This window comes from Panthera uncia, chromosome A2, assembly GCF_023721935.1.
Source record: "Panthera uncia isolate 11264 chromosome A2, Puncia_PCG_1.0, whole genome shotgun sequence".
Taxonomy (NCBI): Eukaryota; Metazoa; Chordata; class Mammalia; order Carnivora; family Felidae; genus Panthera; species Panthera uncia.
In genome coordinates, this window is record NC_064816.1 from 151318655 (window position 1) to 151337026 (window position 18372).

The 18372-nt window shown below is 43.9% G+C and overlaps 1 protein-coding gene across 1 annotated transcript; it reads left to right on the forward strand.

Annotated features, from left to right (window-relative positions):
- Positions 1 to 17083: 17083 nt before the first annotated feature.
- TAS2R40 (taste 2 receptor member 40) lies at positions 17084 to 18061 on the forward strand. The gene is given in 3 exon segments (XM_049642005.1): positions 17084 to 17145; positions 17147 to 17762; positions 17765 to 18061. Coding segments are annotated over 3 exon segments (975 nt in total).
- Positions 18062 to 18372: the final 311 nt, after the last annotated feature.

Here is an 18372-nt window from a genome sequence, read left to right on the forward strand (position 1 = left end):
TCAAACTGATTAAACGATAGCAGCAATCCCCCTTTCTTACTGATTTCATAGAAAATTTCCAGAAAGTTTAAATTGGCAAAAGCTGATTACTGGGCTAGAAATGAGAGATGTTCATCAATAAACTGAGTGGTCAGGATACTAAAATAAAGGAAAACATCTGTATGGGGCCTCTCCACTTGCAATCCACACAGCTGTGTGCATGGCCTCATCAGCTTGAGAATTTTCTCATAAGAGCATAAGAACAAACACAGAGAAGAGAAAGGCAGGATTTAGCCCATCCCAGCCAACTCTGACTTGCCTGCCAAGTAGATAAAAAGACATGGCGGCCGATTCCCTGGGAAGACTAGTGCCTGCATCACCATGGAGACAGCTATTCTGCCCATCGAGTAGTGGGATTCTGTACAACAAACAGAGCTGAACACAAAGATGGAGATGCTAGCACCAGGAGAGTGAGTGAGAGAAGGGGCAGGCGAAGCGAGAAGTAAAGGTGCCACACCGAATGCAGCTGTCACAGTGAGAGGAAAGAGCGTTGCGGGCAGTGACTCTCTAGATGGGAAAGACACAGCTGGTGCCTGGACATCTGCCTTAGAGACCAGCCCAAACCACCATCCTTCCGCCTTTAAGTAGCTCCAGGCTCAAAGCAGGAGAGAAAATCTTGAGTGGGCTGAGTGTAACACGAAATGAGTGCGTTTACCCAGAATTGTGTTTTCACCCACCAGGTGGATTGGGGGAAGGGAGGGCTATGCAGATATTAAACTAATTACCTTTAAAATGTAAGTTGTTCTTCACACACTCGATTTGCAAATTTTAAAATTCATTCCTACTTTACGTGGGAGCTCACCTGGGATTTTGAAATATCCTCACAGAGCATACATCTGCACATAAACTAATTCTAACCCTGGACTGGAATTTGGAATAAAATTATCTCCAGGTAGGGCCCAGCACCAGCAAGAGACAAGTGATTGAGAAGCGGTGGGAATAGATGAGATAGACCCTCAGAAATCACCATTTATGTCAGAAACAGGGATGAATGCTAATAAGACTGACTCTGAGAGAAGAGCAGTGTGTTTAACATGCCCAGGTACACCTAACATGCTCTTTTCTCTTTCTCCTTGAATGCTCTCCCTGAACAAGCCCCTCCATTCTTATGGTTTAAGTCCCCCAAAAGCTAGTGTCTTCCAAATTTGTGCCTGTCCCCCATCTCACTCCTGAACCCCAAGCCTTCTCTATCCCCAGAGTCCCTTCTCCTCAGCCCCTTTTTTGGTCCGAGATTTTTGCTAAACTAATGACTCTGTCTCTAACTGTCCTCTGCCTTGTAAACGAAGGCTCTTTCGGTTTTAAGAACTATTATGGACTGGCATTTATAGCTGAGATTAAAAATAACCCCCACCAGACTGCCTGGAAGATGTGATTTCCTGAGAACCTGCAGGACTTGGGAATGCAAATCAGAAAAGGATCCGATTGCCCCAACACTTACCAGAGAAAACTGCCATTTGCATCTGCGCTCCAGATCCCGGATGGCTACAAATACATCAGTGGCTCATTCAAACCAGAACCAGGCACAGATTGAAAGCCCAAGTGGAGGTGGATTTGGAAGGAGGAGTGAGAAGGCCGCAGCTCTGGAAATTGGGGCTGATGAGTCGGTGTCACTGCCAAGACAGGAGGCTGGGCCTTGCGTTCCCAGGTATCTGACCCTCAGCTGACTCTGGATGTCTTGGACAGCACTCCTTTCTCCAGCTCCGTGAGCGTTGTTTTCAACCACGAGCCCAGAGAGACGCCCTACACTTTTATTAGCTACACGCTTCTCAATGTCATCCTTACCGGTGGCCTGGATACATTTTTAGGCCTGGAGCAAAACAGAGGTGGTTTTACTGAAAACATGGCGATAGAGTGTGATAGTAATACCCACCGTGGGCGCAAAGCAGAAACAGGAGTCCAGGTTTACCTTGCTTAGGAAACAGATTTTCCCGAAAGCCCTTCTCTCCACACGACTGAATGTGGTAATTCCCTTCCCATCCACCTTTATCTGGCTCCCTAAATACCATTTCATATCATATCAAAAAATATCGATTGAAGAAACAAAAACCTGTTTCCTTTAAGATTCTAATCTCCCCAATTCTAAGCCGGTTTCCTCGAAAGGGCTGTTTGGCCCCTGTTTGGCCTTCCACTTCTTGTGTATCAAACCTTCCATGCTCAGCAGTGCCACAAAGGTTGTCTGTATCGGTCTAGAATAAGCTAAGCTAGGTGGCAGAACATAGGACCCTAACGTCTTCCTTTTTAGGGGACACACCTAAGTATTTAGGGATGAAGGGGCATCCTATCTGCAGCTTCCTCTCAAACAGTTCAGAAAAAAAGTAATAAGTATGTATATATATCGAGAGAGAGAGAGAGAGAGAGAAGAATCAAGCAGTGCAGTGCAATGGTAATATTTGGGAAATCTGGGGGAGGGGTGTGCGGGAATCCTGTGTGCTGTTCTTGCAACTTTTCTAGAAGCCTGAAATTAAGTCAAAATAGGAGTCAAAAGAAAGGAAAATTACCTTAGGAGTATGGTGAGCTTTCAATGAAATAATATCTATGAAAATATGCTCTATAAATTACAAAGTGCTGGTAAATGTTTTTAAACTAAAAATTATACTACTTAAGGTATCCACTTAAATTCATTTTCCCTAAAAATTAAAAAAAGAAAATTTCAATGGCTTAAGAAAACACAGGTTTCTTCCAATCTCATTCAAAACCCTCTACGGGCTTTGAAAAAGCATTCCAAGAGTAGCTGTTCTCCACACAGCGTCTCAGGGATCCAGGCTGCTTAGCGCTAATGCACCACCATCTGAAATGAGGACTCGGGGTCACCTCAGCAGGAGAAGGGAGCATGTGGAATTGTCTGCAGTGAAGAGGGTGTCACACATCCCCCCCAGTCACAGCCCACTGGCCAGAGCTGACCATACAGCCCAACCTGGGTGTAAGGGGGCAGGCAACACAGTGACCACATTGCCAGATTTGTGGAGCGTTCCTGTCTCAGCTCCAGGATCTCCTCAATTTCTCATTTTCTGCTGAACTAAAAACACTTTCTTGGGGCGCCTGCGTGGCTCAGTCGGTTGAGCATCGGACTTCAGCTCAGGTCATGATCTTGCGGTCCATGGGTTCGAGCCCTGCGTCGGGCTCTGTGCTGGCAGCTCAGAGCCTGGAGCCTGTTTCAGATTCTGTGTCTCCCTCTTTCTCTGACCCTCCCCTGTTCATGCTCTCTCTCTGTCTCAGAAATAAATAAATGTTAAAAAAAAAAATTTTTTTTAAAACCACTTTCTCTTTCTCAGAATATGTGAAGAAGAAGGAAAGGGGGGAGAAGAGTACATGTCTTCCTATCAGTTTCCCAGTGCTCCAACTTAGACTGTCTACCTGACTGCCAGTCACGCAGAGAGGGTGGCTCTGCACTCTCTAGGGATCACCCAGATTATGTGACCCCTCCTCAGAAACGTGGTGGCTTACACTTGTCAAGTCAGAAAATGTCTCTCTTGATCATAGAGACCAAAGACTTGGGGTCTTGGTTGAAGAACAAATAATGACAGCATTAATGACAAAGAAATGCATTAGTAAATAAGCAGCATTTGAGTGTTTTCAAAATCCACAAATATTGATCAACACGCACTCTACACCTAGATTCTTCACATTTAATATTTGTGGCATCTCTTATTTACATCCGTCCAAGTCCAGCCACCTTAGAACAGCCACATTTGAAAATCACAGTACAGAGGGGCGCCTGGGTGGCTCGGTCGGTTAAGCGTCCGACTTCGGCTCAGGTCATGATCTCGCGGTCCGTGAGTTCGAGCCCCGCATCGGGCTCTGTGCTGACAGCTCAGAGCCTGGAGCCTGTTTCAGATTCTGTGTCTCCCTCTCTCTGACCCTCCCCCATTCATGCTCTGTCTCTCTCTGTCTCAAAAATAAATAAACGTTAAAAAAAATTAAAAAAAAAAAAAGAAAATCACAGTACAGAACCAAAGGTATCTGGGAAATGAGAGAAGACCAATCTCTTCGGGGATCACACGATACAGACAACCAGCCCCTCAAATAAAACCCAGTGTAGAGCACAAGGCTAATAATGCCCAGCACACATATGGGAGAAAACAGGCTTCCAGTGGCCTAAAAAAAAAAAAGAGGGGCACCTGGGTGGCTCAGTTGGTTAAGTGTCTGACTCTTGATTTCAGCTCAAGTCACAATCTCCCACCATTATGAGATGGACCCCTGTGCCAGACTCTGAGCTGAGCATGGAGCCTGCTTGAGAATCTCTCTCCCTCTGTCCCTCCCCCCCTAAAATAAATAAAATAAAGTAAAATTAAATTAAATTAAATAAAATGAAAGAAAGTGACTTTAAGGCAGGGCAGTAAATGAAGAAAGCACAGGCTCCTTGGGTTTGACTGTATTTGTGCCCCCAGAGACAGGTGACTTGGCAGCTTTTGGGGAAGATCCACATTCCTAGGGTCCATGAGCTCACAAGTCACAGCAGCATTTCTCAGACTCACTCGCAGAATAAGAACAGCTCAATCCCTCCCACCACACACCTTGTAGATCTGGCACCGAAGTAGCCTCCCTGCTTTTTCTGTCACAACCCAAAGGCTTGGAGCGCTCCTCACAGAGCTAACCTTCTCCATGATCTTCTGTGCCACTTCTGGAAGCACACACACAGAGAGGCAAGTCTTGATTTCCTCCCTCCTTCTGTCCTTCTGTCCACCCCTCCCTCCCTCCTCCCATCCCTCCCTCCTTCCTTCTTTCTCTCCTCCCCTTTTCTCCTTCTTCCTCCTTCCCATCCTTCTGATTTGCCTTCCTCCTACCTTTCTGCCTCCCTTCCCTGTCTCCTTCCTTCAACAAATTACTTATAGAGAGCCTAACATGTGGCCAGGCACAAGCTTCTTAATTTAGAAAAATAAGACTTTACTGCATCCAACTGAAAAGTAAAAAGCACCAGTCCCCAGGTAGCTCGCTACAAATACACAGAGAGAGATAGAACCCAGCTTCAGTTGGATACTTCTGCCCACCTACCTAAGGAAAAAGGAGAAATCCCAGGTCGTTTTGTTGCTGGACGATCGTGGGTAAGACTTTGGGCATGAAGACCGCATGCAGCCACAGAAGTAAGCACAAAAACAACATCCTACTTCCAATATGTGCCATGCACCTGCAATAGCGTTGGAAAAGCTCATTCCTACTTAGAATCTAGAGAAAGGTGAAGCCTGTTTAGGGCCCCTCCCTGCCCCTGCCTCTCCTCGGGTCAGTCTGGCGCCTTCTTTCTGGACCCTTTACTCCGTTCAGGGTTGGGTCCTCTTCTGTAGCTCCCCCGCATCCTGTACCGGTGTGGAAATCACAAAGTACCTTCATCATCCGCCCCACTCTACCTCGACTAGTCCACTCCACTCAGACACATCAATGACTCTCTTCCTGCACAAAACACACATCCATTTTCAGTGCTCCAAAGTCTACCCCTCCTCCCCAAAGTTTTCCTCACCTCAAATCATTATATCTCTCTTTGTGGAAAAAAATGTTGAGGACTATACTTGTCATTTTGATGTTCTTTAAATGGTCATTAAAATTATATATAAATACACCACATACAATACAAAACTAGAGGCAATTTTGGTTTTAGCCTATGGATTGCCACTCACCATTTTTAATCTTTGTGAGTGTGGCCTGCTCTGCTGTGTTTCCATGTTCCAGAAGGGAAGGATGCAGGCTCATCCAGCCAGGACGGAAGAAACGTGGGCTTGGATTATCTAATTGGTGTCCCCAAGAAACCCATGAAAGTTTTCCAGTTATAGTTTTAGGGTTCAGGCAGGCCATACACTGACACATTGGGAAGCGTTTTCAAGTCTGACTCAGAGCCATGGAGCCGCAAGCTGCATCCCTCCCCGTGCGAGGGGCCATATGCCCCAGCTCCTCCTGCCAGCACAGATTTGAAACGCTATCTGCTTGCTCTTCCCCACGTGAATGTTGGTAGTTATCAGCCCAGGTCTGTCTACCTTTTTCCCATTCTTCTCTCTCCTTCCTCTACCTCTCTCCCCAAATTTCTAGGCAAGAGCAAGACCATCCAGCGTTCCCAGGAGAATCATGGGCCTCCCGATGCCCCCACATCTCTGCAGCCGGAAGTAGACGCACTCAACACTCCCACCTCTCCCTCTCTGGGGAGAGGGTCTTCCCAGTTGTGGGGTGACACAATAGAATTCTGAAATCCTCTCTCCACCAAAACCTTCTTGCACCGGGTTTATTCAATGTACTGGATTCTATGAGGGACCAAGAGCAGTGACTTTCTCTCTCCATCACTGCCTTCAGGTTTACTGTTTAACAGCCTCCTTGCTCGCTATCCTTCCAGGTAGAGCCTGTCGCTTTCCAGACAAGTGGGGAATCAAAATAGCATAATTTTCCATTAAAAAAAAAAAAAAGTTCAGGGGCACCTGAGTGGCTTAGTCAGTTGAGTGTCTGACTCTTGATTTCACTCAGGTCAGGATCTCGCCAGTTTGTGGGCTAGAGGCCTGCATTGGGCTCTGTGCTGACAGTGCAGAGCCTGCTTGGGATTCTCTCTCTCTCTCTGTCTCTCTCTCCTCTCTCTGCCCCCCCAAATAAGTAAATAAACTAAAAAAAAAAAAAAAAAAAAAGTTCAGTCCCATTGTAATCAAAACCATTATCTCCCAAATGATTTCAAGGTCTCTGCAGCTAGGCCCGAGCACACCTCCACGCTGGGTTCCAGCGATGCGGAGGGGAGGGTGAGATATCTCTTTCTCACCCTCTTTTCCCACTTGGCTCAGCTGCTTCCAGTTCCTGGGAGGTGGCAGAGGGAGAAGGAAGTAGAAAGCACGAGGTATTACTTAACTAGTGCTGGTGCATCTGGCCACTCAGTGTCCTCTGGCTAGCGGGAGCCCACGTGTGGTACACAGAATGTCCTCCCCAACCATGTCCACCTCCTAATCTGTGAAGCCTTCCACGCTAAAAGGGACTTGGCAGATAGGATGAAGTTTAGAACCTCCAGATGGGAAGATGAACCTGGGCTGTCCAGACGGGCCCAATGTAATCACAACGGTCTTTTATCAGAGGGAGGCAGGAGGGTCAGAGTCAGAGAAGATGTGATGATGGAAGCAGATGGAGGTCAGCGTGAGGCCATTACTGGCCGGGAGTAGGGCACCAGGAGGTGAGGCAGCACCGTAAGCTGCCAAGGAAAGGAATTCTCCACCAGAGCTCCCAGAAGGAACATGGGCTTGCCGACACCCTGATGTTAGTCCAGTAGGACCCAGCTTGGACTTCTGACATCCAGAACTGTGAGATCAGAAATGTGTTGTTTTAAACCACTAACTTTCTGGTAATCTATTAGAGTAGCAATAGGAAGTAGCTGACTTGTGGGACTCTTTGTGGGGTTTCCAGACCTCCACAGAGGGACTCTTGGCATTTATCTTTCCCAAAAGCAGTACTTCTCAACCAGGGTCAATTTTTCATATCCACTACCCCCCCCCCAGGGGAGATTTGATCATGTCTGGAGATATTTTGGATCATCACGACTGGGGGGAATGCCAATAGCATCTAGCAGATGGAGGCCCGAGACGCCAACTATCCTACAACACACAGGACAGGCTCCTACAACAAAGAAGTATCAAGTCCAAAATGTCAGTAGTGTCAAGGTTAAAAACCCTAATCTAAAGCAAGCAATGAACTTGTTGGCCTCTTGCAATCTCTCTCCTGTCCAATAGCCAGCACCTCTCTTACCTTCAAGAGGGTCCTTTCGGAACAGCTTGAGCCTGACTCACTTCTACAGTGTGTGCGTGAAGGGAAAGCATTACCCTTCTTTGCTCCACCAAACACTGGCAGTCAGGCAGCCCCTACACCGCCCACCTTTTCTCTGTGCTGCACCATTAGTGGCAACAGTAGGCAGCCTCTTCCCTTCTCATTTCACCAAGCAAAAGTCAAGCATCAATCTCTAGATCGCTACTGCCCTCTAAAACTGGGCAATGGTTCTTAGCCGGAAGTAATTTTGCCCCCCACCCAGGGGATGTTTAGCCATGTCTGGAGATGTATTTTGGTTGTCACAATTGTGGGAGGTGGGGACATGCTACTAGCATCTAGTGGGTGGAGGCCAGGGACACCGCTGAACATTTCTACATTTCATGGCAAAGATTTATCCACCCAGAATGTCAATAGTACCGAGGTCTAGAAGTTCAGCTCCAGGAAGTCCAGGTGAACCTCTCTGAAGAACATTCTTGCTGTCTCCTCTGACAGCAACAAGGGCAGATGGTGAGTAAGATGCTGGTCTCCCTTTCTGCCAAGGGTCTTGATTCTACCAGTGATGCCCTGGCATCTCCCAACCTCCCTTGTCTTTGTTGGGGGAAGCGGAGGACAGCATTCTAGGGACACAGACAGGAAAGCTGCATGATCTCCTCTTATACAAATTCCCTTTGAAGGATCCTCTCTTATGTAAATTGAAGGCAGAAGATGAATTAAGGATTCTGTCTCTAGATTATGTGGTCACATATCACTGACTGTATCCCACCTAGACGGCTTAGCCAAAACTTTAAAACCCTCATTTAACGTCCTGTTACACACCTTCCATAAGATGTTCAAGGCATTGTTAGGACTTAGAGATTTCCCTGTTAATTCTTCAGGGAAGGAAGCACTGTAGGCAAGCATTTTCATCAAATAATGACTTTCATTTTCTTAATGTGTCTTTCACACAAATTTATGGCACAGGAGTGGAGACATGCTCTAATAATGTAAGTAACAGAGAAAGGACATATACAAACAAAAGAAGAGAGAACAGAGAGCACAGTGGGGTTTGTGGGCTTCATCCATTCATTCATTAATTCAAACGGTCTGCTGAAATGTTGCCTTCCTGTTGAAAGCCTCCCTCATCACAGTGTTTAAATAATCTACCACTGCCTTTTGCCCACTTTCTCTGTCCGATCATTGTACTTTTTTTATTATGATGTAATCCTATGCCACAAAAATTCACTCTTTTAAGTATACGATTCAGTGGGTTTTAGCATATTTACAAGACGTATGCAACAATCACCACTATATGATTGTAGAACAGTTTCATCACCCCAAAAAGAAATGCTATTTATTTCACAGTTACTCCCGATTTCTCCCCTCCCTAGTTCATATCAACCACAAATCTACTTATCTTCTATCTGTATCATTTGGCCTGTCCTGGACATTTCATATGAGTGAAATCACATGATATGTGGCCTTTTATGTCTGGCTTCTGTCACTTAGCATTTCCCTAATGACTAATGGTGCTCAGTGTTTTTTCATGGGCTTATTAGTTATTTGTATATCTTATTTGGAAAAATGTCTATTCAAATCCTTTGCCCACTTTTTAAATTGGATTGTCTTTTTATTGTTGAGTTGTAAAGGTTCTTTATATATTCTGGATACTAAACTCTTATCAGATATAGAATATGCAAATATTTTCTCCCAGTTATATGAGTTGTCTTTTTGTTTTCTTAATAGTAACCATTGAAGCACAAAAGTTTTTTTAATTTAGATAACATCTAATTTCTCTATTTTTTCATTGCTTATGCTTTAAGCGTCATATCTAGGGAGCCAGTGCATAATCCAAGGGCATAAAGATTTACACCTGTTTTTTTTTAATTTTTTTTTAATGTTTATTCATTTTTGAGAGACAGAGTGCAAGTGGGGAAGGGGCAGAGAGAGGGAGACACAGAATCCAAAGCAGGCTCCAGGCTCTGAGCTTTCAGCCCAGAGCCTGACATGGGGCTTGAACCCACGAACTATGAGATCATGAGCTGAGCCAAAGTTGGATGCTTAACTGACTGAGCCACTCAGGTACCCCTACACCTGTTTTCTTCTAAGAATTTAATAATTTCAGTTCTTACATTTCAGTCTTTGATCCATTTTGAGTTAATTTTTGTATATGGTGTGAGGTAGAAGTCTAACTTCATTCTTTTGCACGGAGTTAGTCAATTGCAGGTATTAGTTTTTTAAAAGACTATTCTCCCCCCATTAAATAGTCTTGGCATCCTTGTTGAAAATCAATTCTTTACTTTTTTATGGAAGCTATCATCTAAAATTATATCATCTGTTAACTTGTTAATATCTACCCTTCCCAAATTCCCAAACTCTCTCACTCCCCTCTGTCTCCCCCACCCCCCAAACTAAACTGTAAGACGAAGACAGAAAGTTGTTTGTTTACTATTTATCTCTACTGCCTGGGACATAGTAGGCACTTATGTATTTGTTGACTGAATAAATGAGATTCCAGTTTCCTTTAGAAACAAAGGTCATTGTTTGTATCTATACCATTTAAGTGCAGGAACTCATTTAATTTAAGGCAACATATAAAATTAAATTAAATTAAATTAAATTAAATTAAATTAAATTAAGTTAAATTAAGTTAAGTTAAAAAGTTGTTGAGCCCTGTGTTGAAGTGAGCTTTCACGAACATTTCTTGGATTGGATACGAAGAGCTTAATAAGGCAAGTAACTACCCATTAGTAAAGAGAGAGCCTGCAGAGAAGTTAATAGAAATCCAAAGGCAAGTTTAAAGGGACCACCAAGACCATTACCTGATACTCCAGTAATGACCTCAACAGGTGAGTGGCCCCAAGCAATTTTCTTGCCTGCTTAAGGCCTCAGTTCTCATCCCCAACACCAGCTCTCAGGTCACCTGCAGTACTAGCATTCTGATAATCTGGAGTCTTTAGAAACAGGCTCTGTAGTCAACTCAAGTTAATCTTTTTAAGGGACATAGTTTTTATTTGCAAGCTGCCTTTAAAAATAATTATTATTTAAAAAATAAAAAATAAAAATAATTATTAACAAAAAAGATGCTTTATTAAGAGACAATATGAGTTTCCTCATGAAAGCTGTCTGACCATGACCACAACTCTAACCATGAATATAAAGATTCAGAGCTCTCCCTAAAAGTGGGTAGGTAAAACTCTTAGCCAAATGCCTAAAAGAGAAAAAGGTTTTCCAGAAGCTCCTGTTGAGAAAGAAAGAGCATGCCCGCCCACTAGTGGACAAATTAAGTAATTGCCAGATTTTCCAAGAAGGATTCCCAGGCTCCACCTTACCGTGAGTGAATGAATACTGTCAGCTAAGCTCTAAACTATCACATAACTGCCCGCACAAAACACTCGTTGAAGAGGTCACTGAAAACTCCAGGGTTATAAAGGTCTATGGGTGAACACGGAAGAGGTAAGAAAAACTAACCAAGTGCCAGGAGCATAATCAAACTTTATTTTTCTGAACCAGGATTACAACCATACCACATAATGCATACACATGATATTGACAATGGTAACTTAAATTCAAAATTGGAAAAAAAAAAACATAAAATAGAAATATTTTACTTTTAACATTTTCTTTCACAATTTGTTAACTCTTGTTTTGGAACCAGAAATCTGCGACTTTTTCTTTAGCAGATCATTGTTTAAATCTTGTACCAAGTTCCACGCGAGCACGGAATTCAGCTTTGACTGGTAGCCTTGACTTCAATAATTGAGAAGAACTGTTCACAAACGTAGGCATTTTCAAAGAGTTTTAACAATCTTTGCACAACTGTTCAGATATTTGCAGGAGGTTGGGGCTCTGGTGTCACTGTGCTAGATGTCCAGTCCTGTGTTGCACCGCAGATCACCTTTCACACTGCAAGTATGTGAAGTATGAAGAGATAAAGGAGCACTGAGCAGGGGAAGGTTACCTTCACAGTGCTGAAGTCAACGACAAAGTCAGCTTTCAGCATCACGGAATTTCCATCACAGGGCTCTGACCATCAGCTACAGTTCTAGAGCTAATTCTAGCACAGAAAAGAGGACCAAATAACGCTCTGCCAGATCACTGTCTCCATAATGTTTCATAACTCTAATGGATGACTTTGCAGGGCGTTCAAAGTGTTTGCCAACCCAAAAGGCCAATTCTGTGATAACAATCTTTGCTGCTTAGCATAAACAAAAATTTCTTTTCCTCCGTGATGAGGAACGAGTTCATTTCAACAGTTCAACACATCTCCTTAGCTTCAGTGGTGACTGAGCCTCCCAACCTACGTGCAGTGAGCAGACCTCTGTGTTATGTGTCCAATTCATTCAACGGTGCCTGAGATGCTCTGTGGCCCAAACCCCAGGGGGAGACCCAGCTTACAGGTGGTGAGCTCTGGGTCTGTGATGCGTTCCATTTTTAACTTCCAGCAGAAAGCAATTCCTGCTGAGTAATGCAAATGAGTAGAGGTAAAGCCTGTGTCCTTGCATAACTTGCCACATGGAACTTAAGTGTTACCGCAAGTCCAATATTAGCACCATCCATCCCAGGATCATCATCTATATTAAATTGTTTGAAAGTTTCCTCTTGTTACAGAAATGAATTTCTTAATTACTTCCTAGTGTTGTGCCTGTCATGGGCACACTGTCTAAAATATTTTCAGTCGTATAAAAATTCTCAAACCCACGGTGAATAAATAGAGCTAATTATTACATCTAAGTATTACTAAATATGTCCCCTCATCAGCTGCAGAAGCAAATGTCACAATGTTTAAAACTTTTTTCACACAATTTTTCTTTTAGTTTCCTAGCCATATTTCTAGTACATTGAGCAACAGTGTTTCTGGTTACACTTCTATTTTCACACGTCTGTATCTTCTCAGGACATACAATTTCTACCCCATTCAATAGACACTCCTTTACAACTTGCTATCTGTGAAGAATTTGATGGCCCAGGCAGATTTTTCACTAAAATATATAACTGCTGATTGTATTAAAAATCAAAACAAACCTTGCTGGCTTTTCAGCTCTCTTTGCAGCTCTTAGGATTTGATCAGACATCTTTTCCACATCCTTGGTCTTTTTTCTTACAGTGGTTTGTTTCATCACGCCACCTAGGCTGTTGTCTTAAATTACATCCTTTGCCACATAAGCACACAGAAGTGGCCTTCAGTTTACAAAGTGGAACATAGGACTCTCTACGTCTATGTTCTACTTCCTCCTTTTCACAGAGACGTAAGAAATATTCGCTTTTCTAACACGATACAGAAGTGACCTTCACAAAGCACAACTCAGTTTTGCAAAATACATCTCTTCTCTGTAATTCAACCTCTGGATCTGATCTCCCTCCACCTGATGGAAGAACATGTCCTCAGTCTTGTCCAGGAAGGCATTCAGTCTCTTCCATAAGAATGCCCACACCATAAACCATGCCAGTAAGTACCCCTTGCCTGTAGTGGTTCTCAACCCTCTCTTGCTCCTACTGGAGCCACAACAGGGAGCTTTGGAAATGCCAATGCTTAGCTTTTCTCGAGCACGGTTACTCAGAATCTTTGAGGATGGGACATGGGTATGATGTCTTTTAAAGACCCACAGTGTTAATTCAGGCAATTCTGGCATATAGACAAGGTTGAGAAGGACAGATGTGGAGCAAGCAGACCTCACATGGGCTCCTCACAAGACAGCCGGTACATGATGCCTGACCCCCAGAGGCACGGATGGCCAGATGATGTCAGGGCAGTAGCAGCAAGCATAAGGGGATGAATTTACCATAGCAGCCAATGAAATACAGCTACCACCCGTCCCCTCTCCCACAGCAGCACCCTGGAAGAAGAGAGAGAGACAGGTGTCCCAGACCCACCCAGTCCCCCTCCAATCCAAGCAGATGTGGTCTCAGCTCAAACTGTGCTGGGGGTGGGAGGAGGGGAGATGGTAAGGTTTAAACCAAGCATGAAACTAAACTGGATTGAATATTAATAACCAAAAAAGACTAGGAAAGATGAAATCTGCGCAACATGTCACCATGGGATGGGAAAGGGAGAGTCAGAAGCATGGAGTTGGGCACTACGATCGAAGGAAAGAATCTTGGTCACGTTTATCCTGCTTAATGACTTGACACCACTTTATCAATGAATCATACTTCAGTGTTTTCTCAGTCACACAGGTTTAAACACTATGATTATAAGATTTTCTCAGGATTTCTTCTTCCTGTCTTCTGGGAAGTGACACCCATGTTCTGTGGGCATCAAACAGACTTGGAGGGAGGTGGGGAGTGGGGAGCCTCTTCCATGGCCATTCCTTTGTCTTTGCATTGGCTTCATCTGAACCCAAGCTTGCAAAGCCTCCTTGATAAGACCACCAGACCCCTTTGGAATCCACTAACTCCCGCAGCAAATTTTTAAGCCTTTTGTGTGAACACAAGGTTTAGTGGCTCTCTCAAGTGTGCCTGGGGAGACTCTGGAGCAGTCCTGCAGCCCCACTTTGCCTTTGCCACCCCCTGCAGCCATGAGCGGTGGGCAGGATCCTAGGTCTCTTTCATGGAGATGCTTACCTCCTCGGACTCTTCCCTGCACTTCTCATTCCTCCCCAACTGGGAAAGCATCTTCTAGTCTGCATGGTGGTGTTTGAGAGAGAAGTGGAGGAAATGGTTCCCCCCAAACACATAGTCTTCCAAATCTGATTTATCTGACACCTGCACCAAAGCTTTTGAACCCAATAGCCAGGAATATGAAACCTTTGGTCTTTGCTTCCCCCATGGACCTCCTCCATAGTCTCCTCCAAAGGAGACTCCATTCTAGCTTCCTGAATGAGAAAGGATCACAGAATAAAAACCGAATTGGCCCCACATCCTTATTGATATGGCACCAGTCATATCATCAGCCCCCACTGCTCTTCCTATTAAGATCAGAGAAAAAGGTGAATAAATGCCAACAGAAGATAGTACTAGAACAGTAGAAAACAATTGTGTGCAAAAAATTTAGGGGGATATTATTTATCACAAACTGATATAAGTTGGAACAAAATACACAAAAAGATGAGTTTGGTGCATTGGAATTCACGAAAGCTGATGATAATTACTACTCTATTAGCAGAAGTAACAGAAGTTAATGACTCTCAACAGATATGCAGAACTTGTCAAGGAACCTTTTTTTTTTTTTTTTTTCTTTTTTTTAGAGAGAGCACACAAGCAGCGGGGAGGGGCAGAGGGAGAAAGAGAGAATCTTAAGAAGGCTCCATTCTCAGCCTGGAGCCCAGTGAGGGGCTTGATCCCCTGACCCTGGGATCACGACCTGAGGCGAAATCAAGAGTCAGAGACTCAACCAACTGAGCCACCCAGGTGCCTGTCAAGAAATCTTGTTGTTTCCTGTTTCTGGCTATTATGAGTAAAGCTTCTATGAACACTCTTGTCCAAGTCTTTGTGTTGACATGAATTTCAATTTCTCTAAACAATGCTTTCCTAATTTTGCAATATGTTGCTTTTTCTGGTGCTATGTGTATGCAACCATGATTTAATAATAAGAGGCAATTTTATAATAAAAATAAATCTCTGAGTTTAATTTGAGATAAAATTAATTTGGAGATGGAGAAATCCATTTTCATCATCTCTCCATTTCTATTAGAAAAATTACAACAGGGCCATCACACTGGCATGAAGCCTCAGAATCAAGAAGATTCTAGGAGTTGGTGAATACTGTGACAAACTGAAAAGTACATACATAACCTTGTTTTAAATGTGCAGCCACATTGAGGAGGGCACTCATTGGGTTGAGCACTGGGTGTTGTATGTAAGCAATGAACCATGGGAATCTACCCCAAAAACCAAGAGCACACTTTACACACTGTATGTTAGCCAATTTGACAATAAATTATACTAATAAATTATAAACATTTTTTAAAAGTTTAAAAAATAAAATAAAAAATAAATGTGCAGCTACTATTCTTCCTCAACCAATTCACTATGCGGTCCCAATGTTCCCCAATCTTCTAATTTTTCAAGGGCAGACAGACTTTTTGTGCATATATGCAACCTCCTAAATTTGAACGTTGACCAGCAGAAAGTAGCAAGCACTGGCGGTGGGCCTAATGCCGTCCAGTCTCAGGCTGTGCAGGATAAAACACAATGGCAGGCCAGATTTGGCCCCAAGACTCATTAATCTGTAGCTAAGATTTTGGTTCTCAGTCTGGCTTTGAGCAATATGAACTTTTAACTTTTTAAAAATACATGTCTATGGGACACTTGGGTGGCTCAGTCGGCTCAGTCGGCTGAGCATCTCACTTCAGCTCAGGTCATGATCTCACAGCTCGTGAGTTCAAGCCCTGTGTCAGGCTCTGTGCTGACAGCTCAGAGCCTGGAGCCTGCTTCAGATTCTGTGTCTCCCTCTCTCTCTGCCCCTAACCCACTCTCATTCTGTCTCTGTCTCTCTCAAAAATAAACATTAAAAAATTTTTTTTTTTAAAATACAACATGTCTGGGCCCTAGCTCAGATTCTGACTTAACTAGATCAGGAATGAGGCCCGGGCATCTGCATATGACTTTAAATTTCAAGTTAACAGTGTCTGGTCACATTTCTCAACTTCAGCACTGTGTTCAGAACACCCCACCACTTGCCCAAGCTAATTCTAACCTGATTCTGAGTTGAAATACTGATGTGCATCGTGGTGTAAATTATAATCAGTGATAAACACACAAACAATGAAACTGTCACAAGGCAGTTTTTCTAGTCTCTAATTAACCCAAATGGCATCAAATTTTGGCTCTTCTGTGTCTGAGGACATTATAACAGCTGACCTTTCTGGAGGAAACTTGGGTCTAAGTAAAAATGTTTGCATACAAACTGATGGGAACTTCTTATTCATGAACATGCTAACCACAGGATAAAAACGTCTCTGCAAATAAGGGAGACAAAAAGAAGCAGGAGAAGGCAGATCAAAGGAGCTGTTGTGTTTTTACAATTTGGCAGGTAACAGGTCTTATGAAATGAGCACAAATGCGTGAGCACAAAGACTCCTAACGTGGGACTCTTGCCTGTCAGGTGTATATGGGCTTAAAGTAACTAAGGGAGAAAGATGCCATGATAGGAACCTATCTCAAATTTTTTCCAGTGAGCTTCTGCAAGCCCGAGGCAAACGGGTCTTTATGAAAAACAGAGACATCCAGTAACAAGATCCTCCCATCATTTGCCTTTCAAGCCTCTGACCTGTAGTCATGGGGCAAACAAATGAAGAAAAATTGGAAATAACCATTAACTGAGGAAAAAAATTATAACAACATTGAGCGAGGATCAGAAGACTGCATAGCAGGTACCAGGCCTTGGCATGGTACTGGGCCAGGGCCAAAGAGAATGGCGACAGTGAACACAGATGCCATGGATAGAGACACGTCCAGGTTTAAAATCGTCCTCACCGGTGCTCTCTGGAGTAGAGTGCATGACTGGCATGTTTGGGAATGGCTTCATCACTGCCATCCATGGGGCCGAGTGGGCCAGAGGCAAAAGGCTCCCTGTGAGTGACTGTATCCTGTTGAAGCTGAGCTTCTCCAGGCTTTTGCTGCAGATCTGGATGATGCTGGAGAATATTTACAGCCTATTCTTCCTGGTCACTTATAACCAAAACACAGTGTTTATAACCTTCAAAGTCATCACCATGTTTCTGAACTATTCCAACCTCTGGCTTGCTGCCTGGCTCAACATCGTCTCTTGCCTTCGAATTGCAAACTTTGCTCACTGTTTGTTCTCCATGATGAAGAGGAAAATCAGAGAGCTGATGCCTCGGCTTCTGGGGCTGTCACTGTTCATCTCCTTACGCTTCAGCTTTCGCTTCTCTAAAGATATCTTCAATGTGTACATAAATAGTTCCGTTCCTATCCCCTCCTCCAACACCACTGAGAAGAAATACTTCTCTGAGACTAACATGGTCAACCTGGTTCTTCTCTATAACCTGGGGATCTTCATTCCTCTGATCATGCTCATCTTTGCAGCCACTCTGCTGATCATCTCTCTCAAGAGATACACCCTACACAAGAGATACACCCTACACATGCCACTGGCTTCAGGGACCCCAGCATGGAGGCTCACATGGGGGCGATCAAAGCTATCAGCTACTTTCTCATTTTCTATATTTTCAATGCAGTTGCTCTATTCATTTCCATGTCCAACATCTTTGACATCAACAGTTCCTGGAATATTTTGTGCAAAATCGTCATGGCTGCTTACCCAGCTGGCCACTCAGTGCTACTGATCTTGGGCAACCCTGGGCTGAGAAGAGCCTGGAAGAGGTTTCAGCACTGTGTTCATCTTCATCTATAAGAGCAGACCCTGTGATGGAATCCAGAGTGCCACAGGACCGGTTCAACCAGCTCTGCCTTTCCCCCACCTAAACCTCTCTCCTCACCCCTCTTTTCTGCTTAATCTTATTTCTCAGGTAACTGGGTTGTTCCATGAATGGGACACTGAGTTTTTAACTTGAGATTCTAAGCTGAAGTAGCTAAGCAACTCTAAGATGGATTGTGGAAGCTCCTTGATCTATGTTCATTCATCTCCTGCCCTGAGCCTTAAGTAAGGAGAGGATGGCTGGACCTCTCCATTTGCCGGGGATGATCTCAGTGTGTGCCTGTGGTCACCGGGCACCCTTT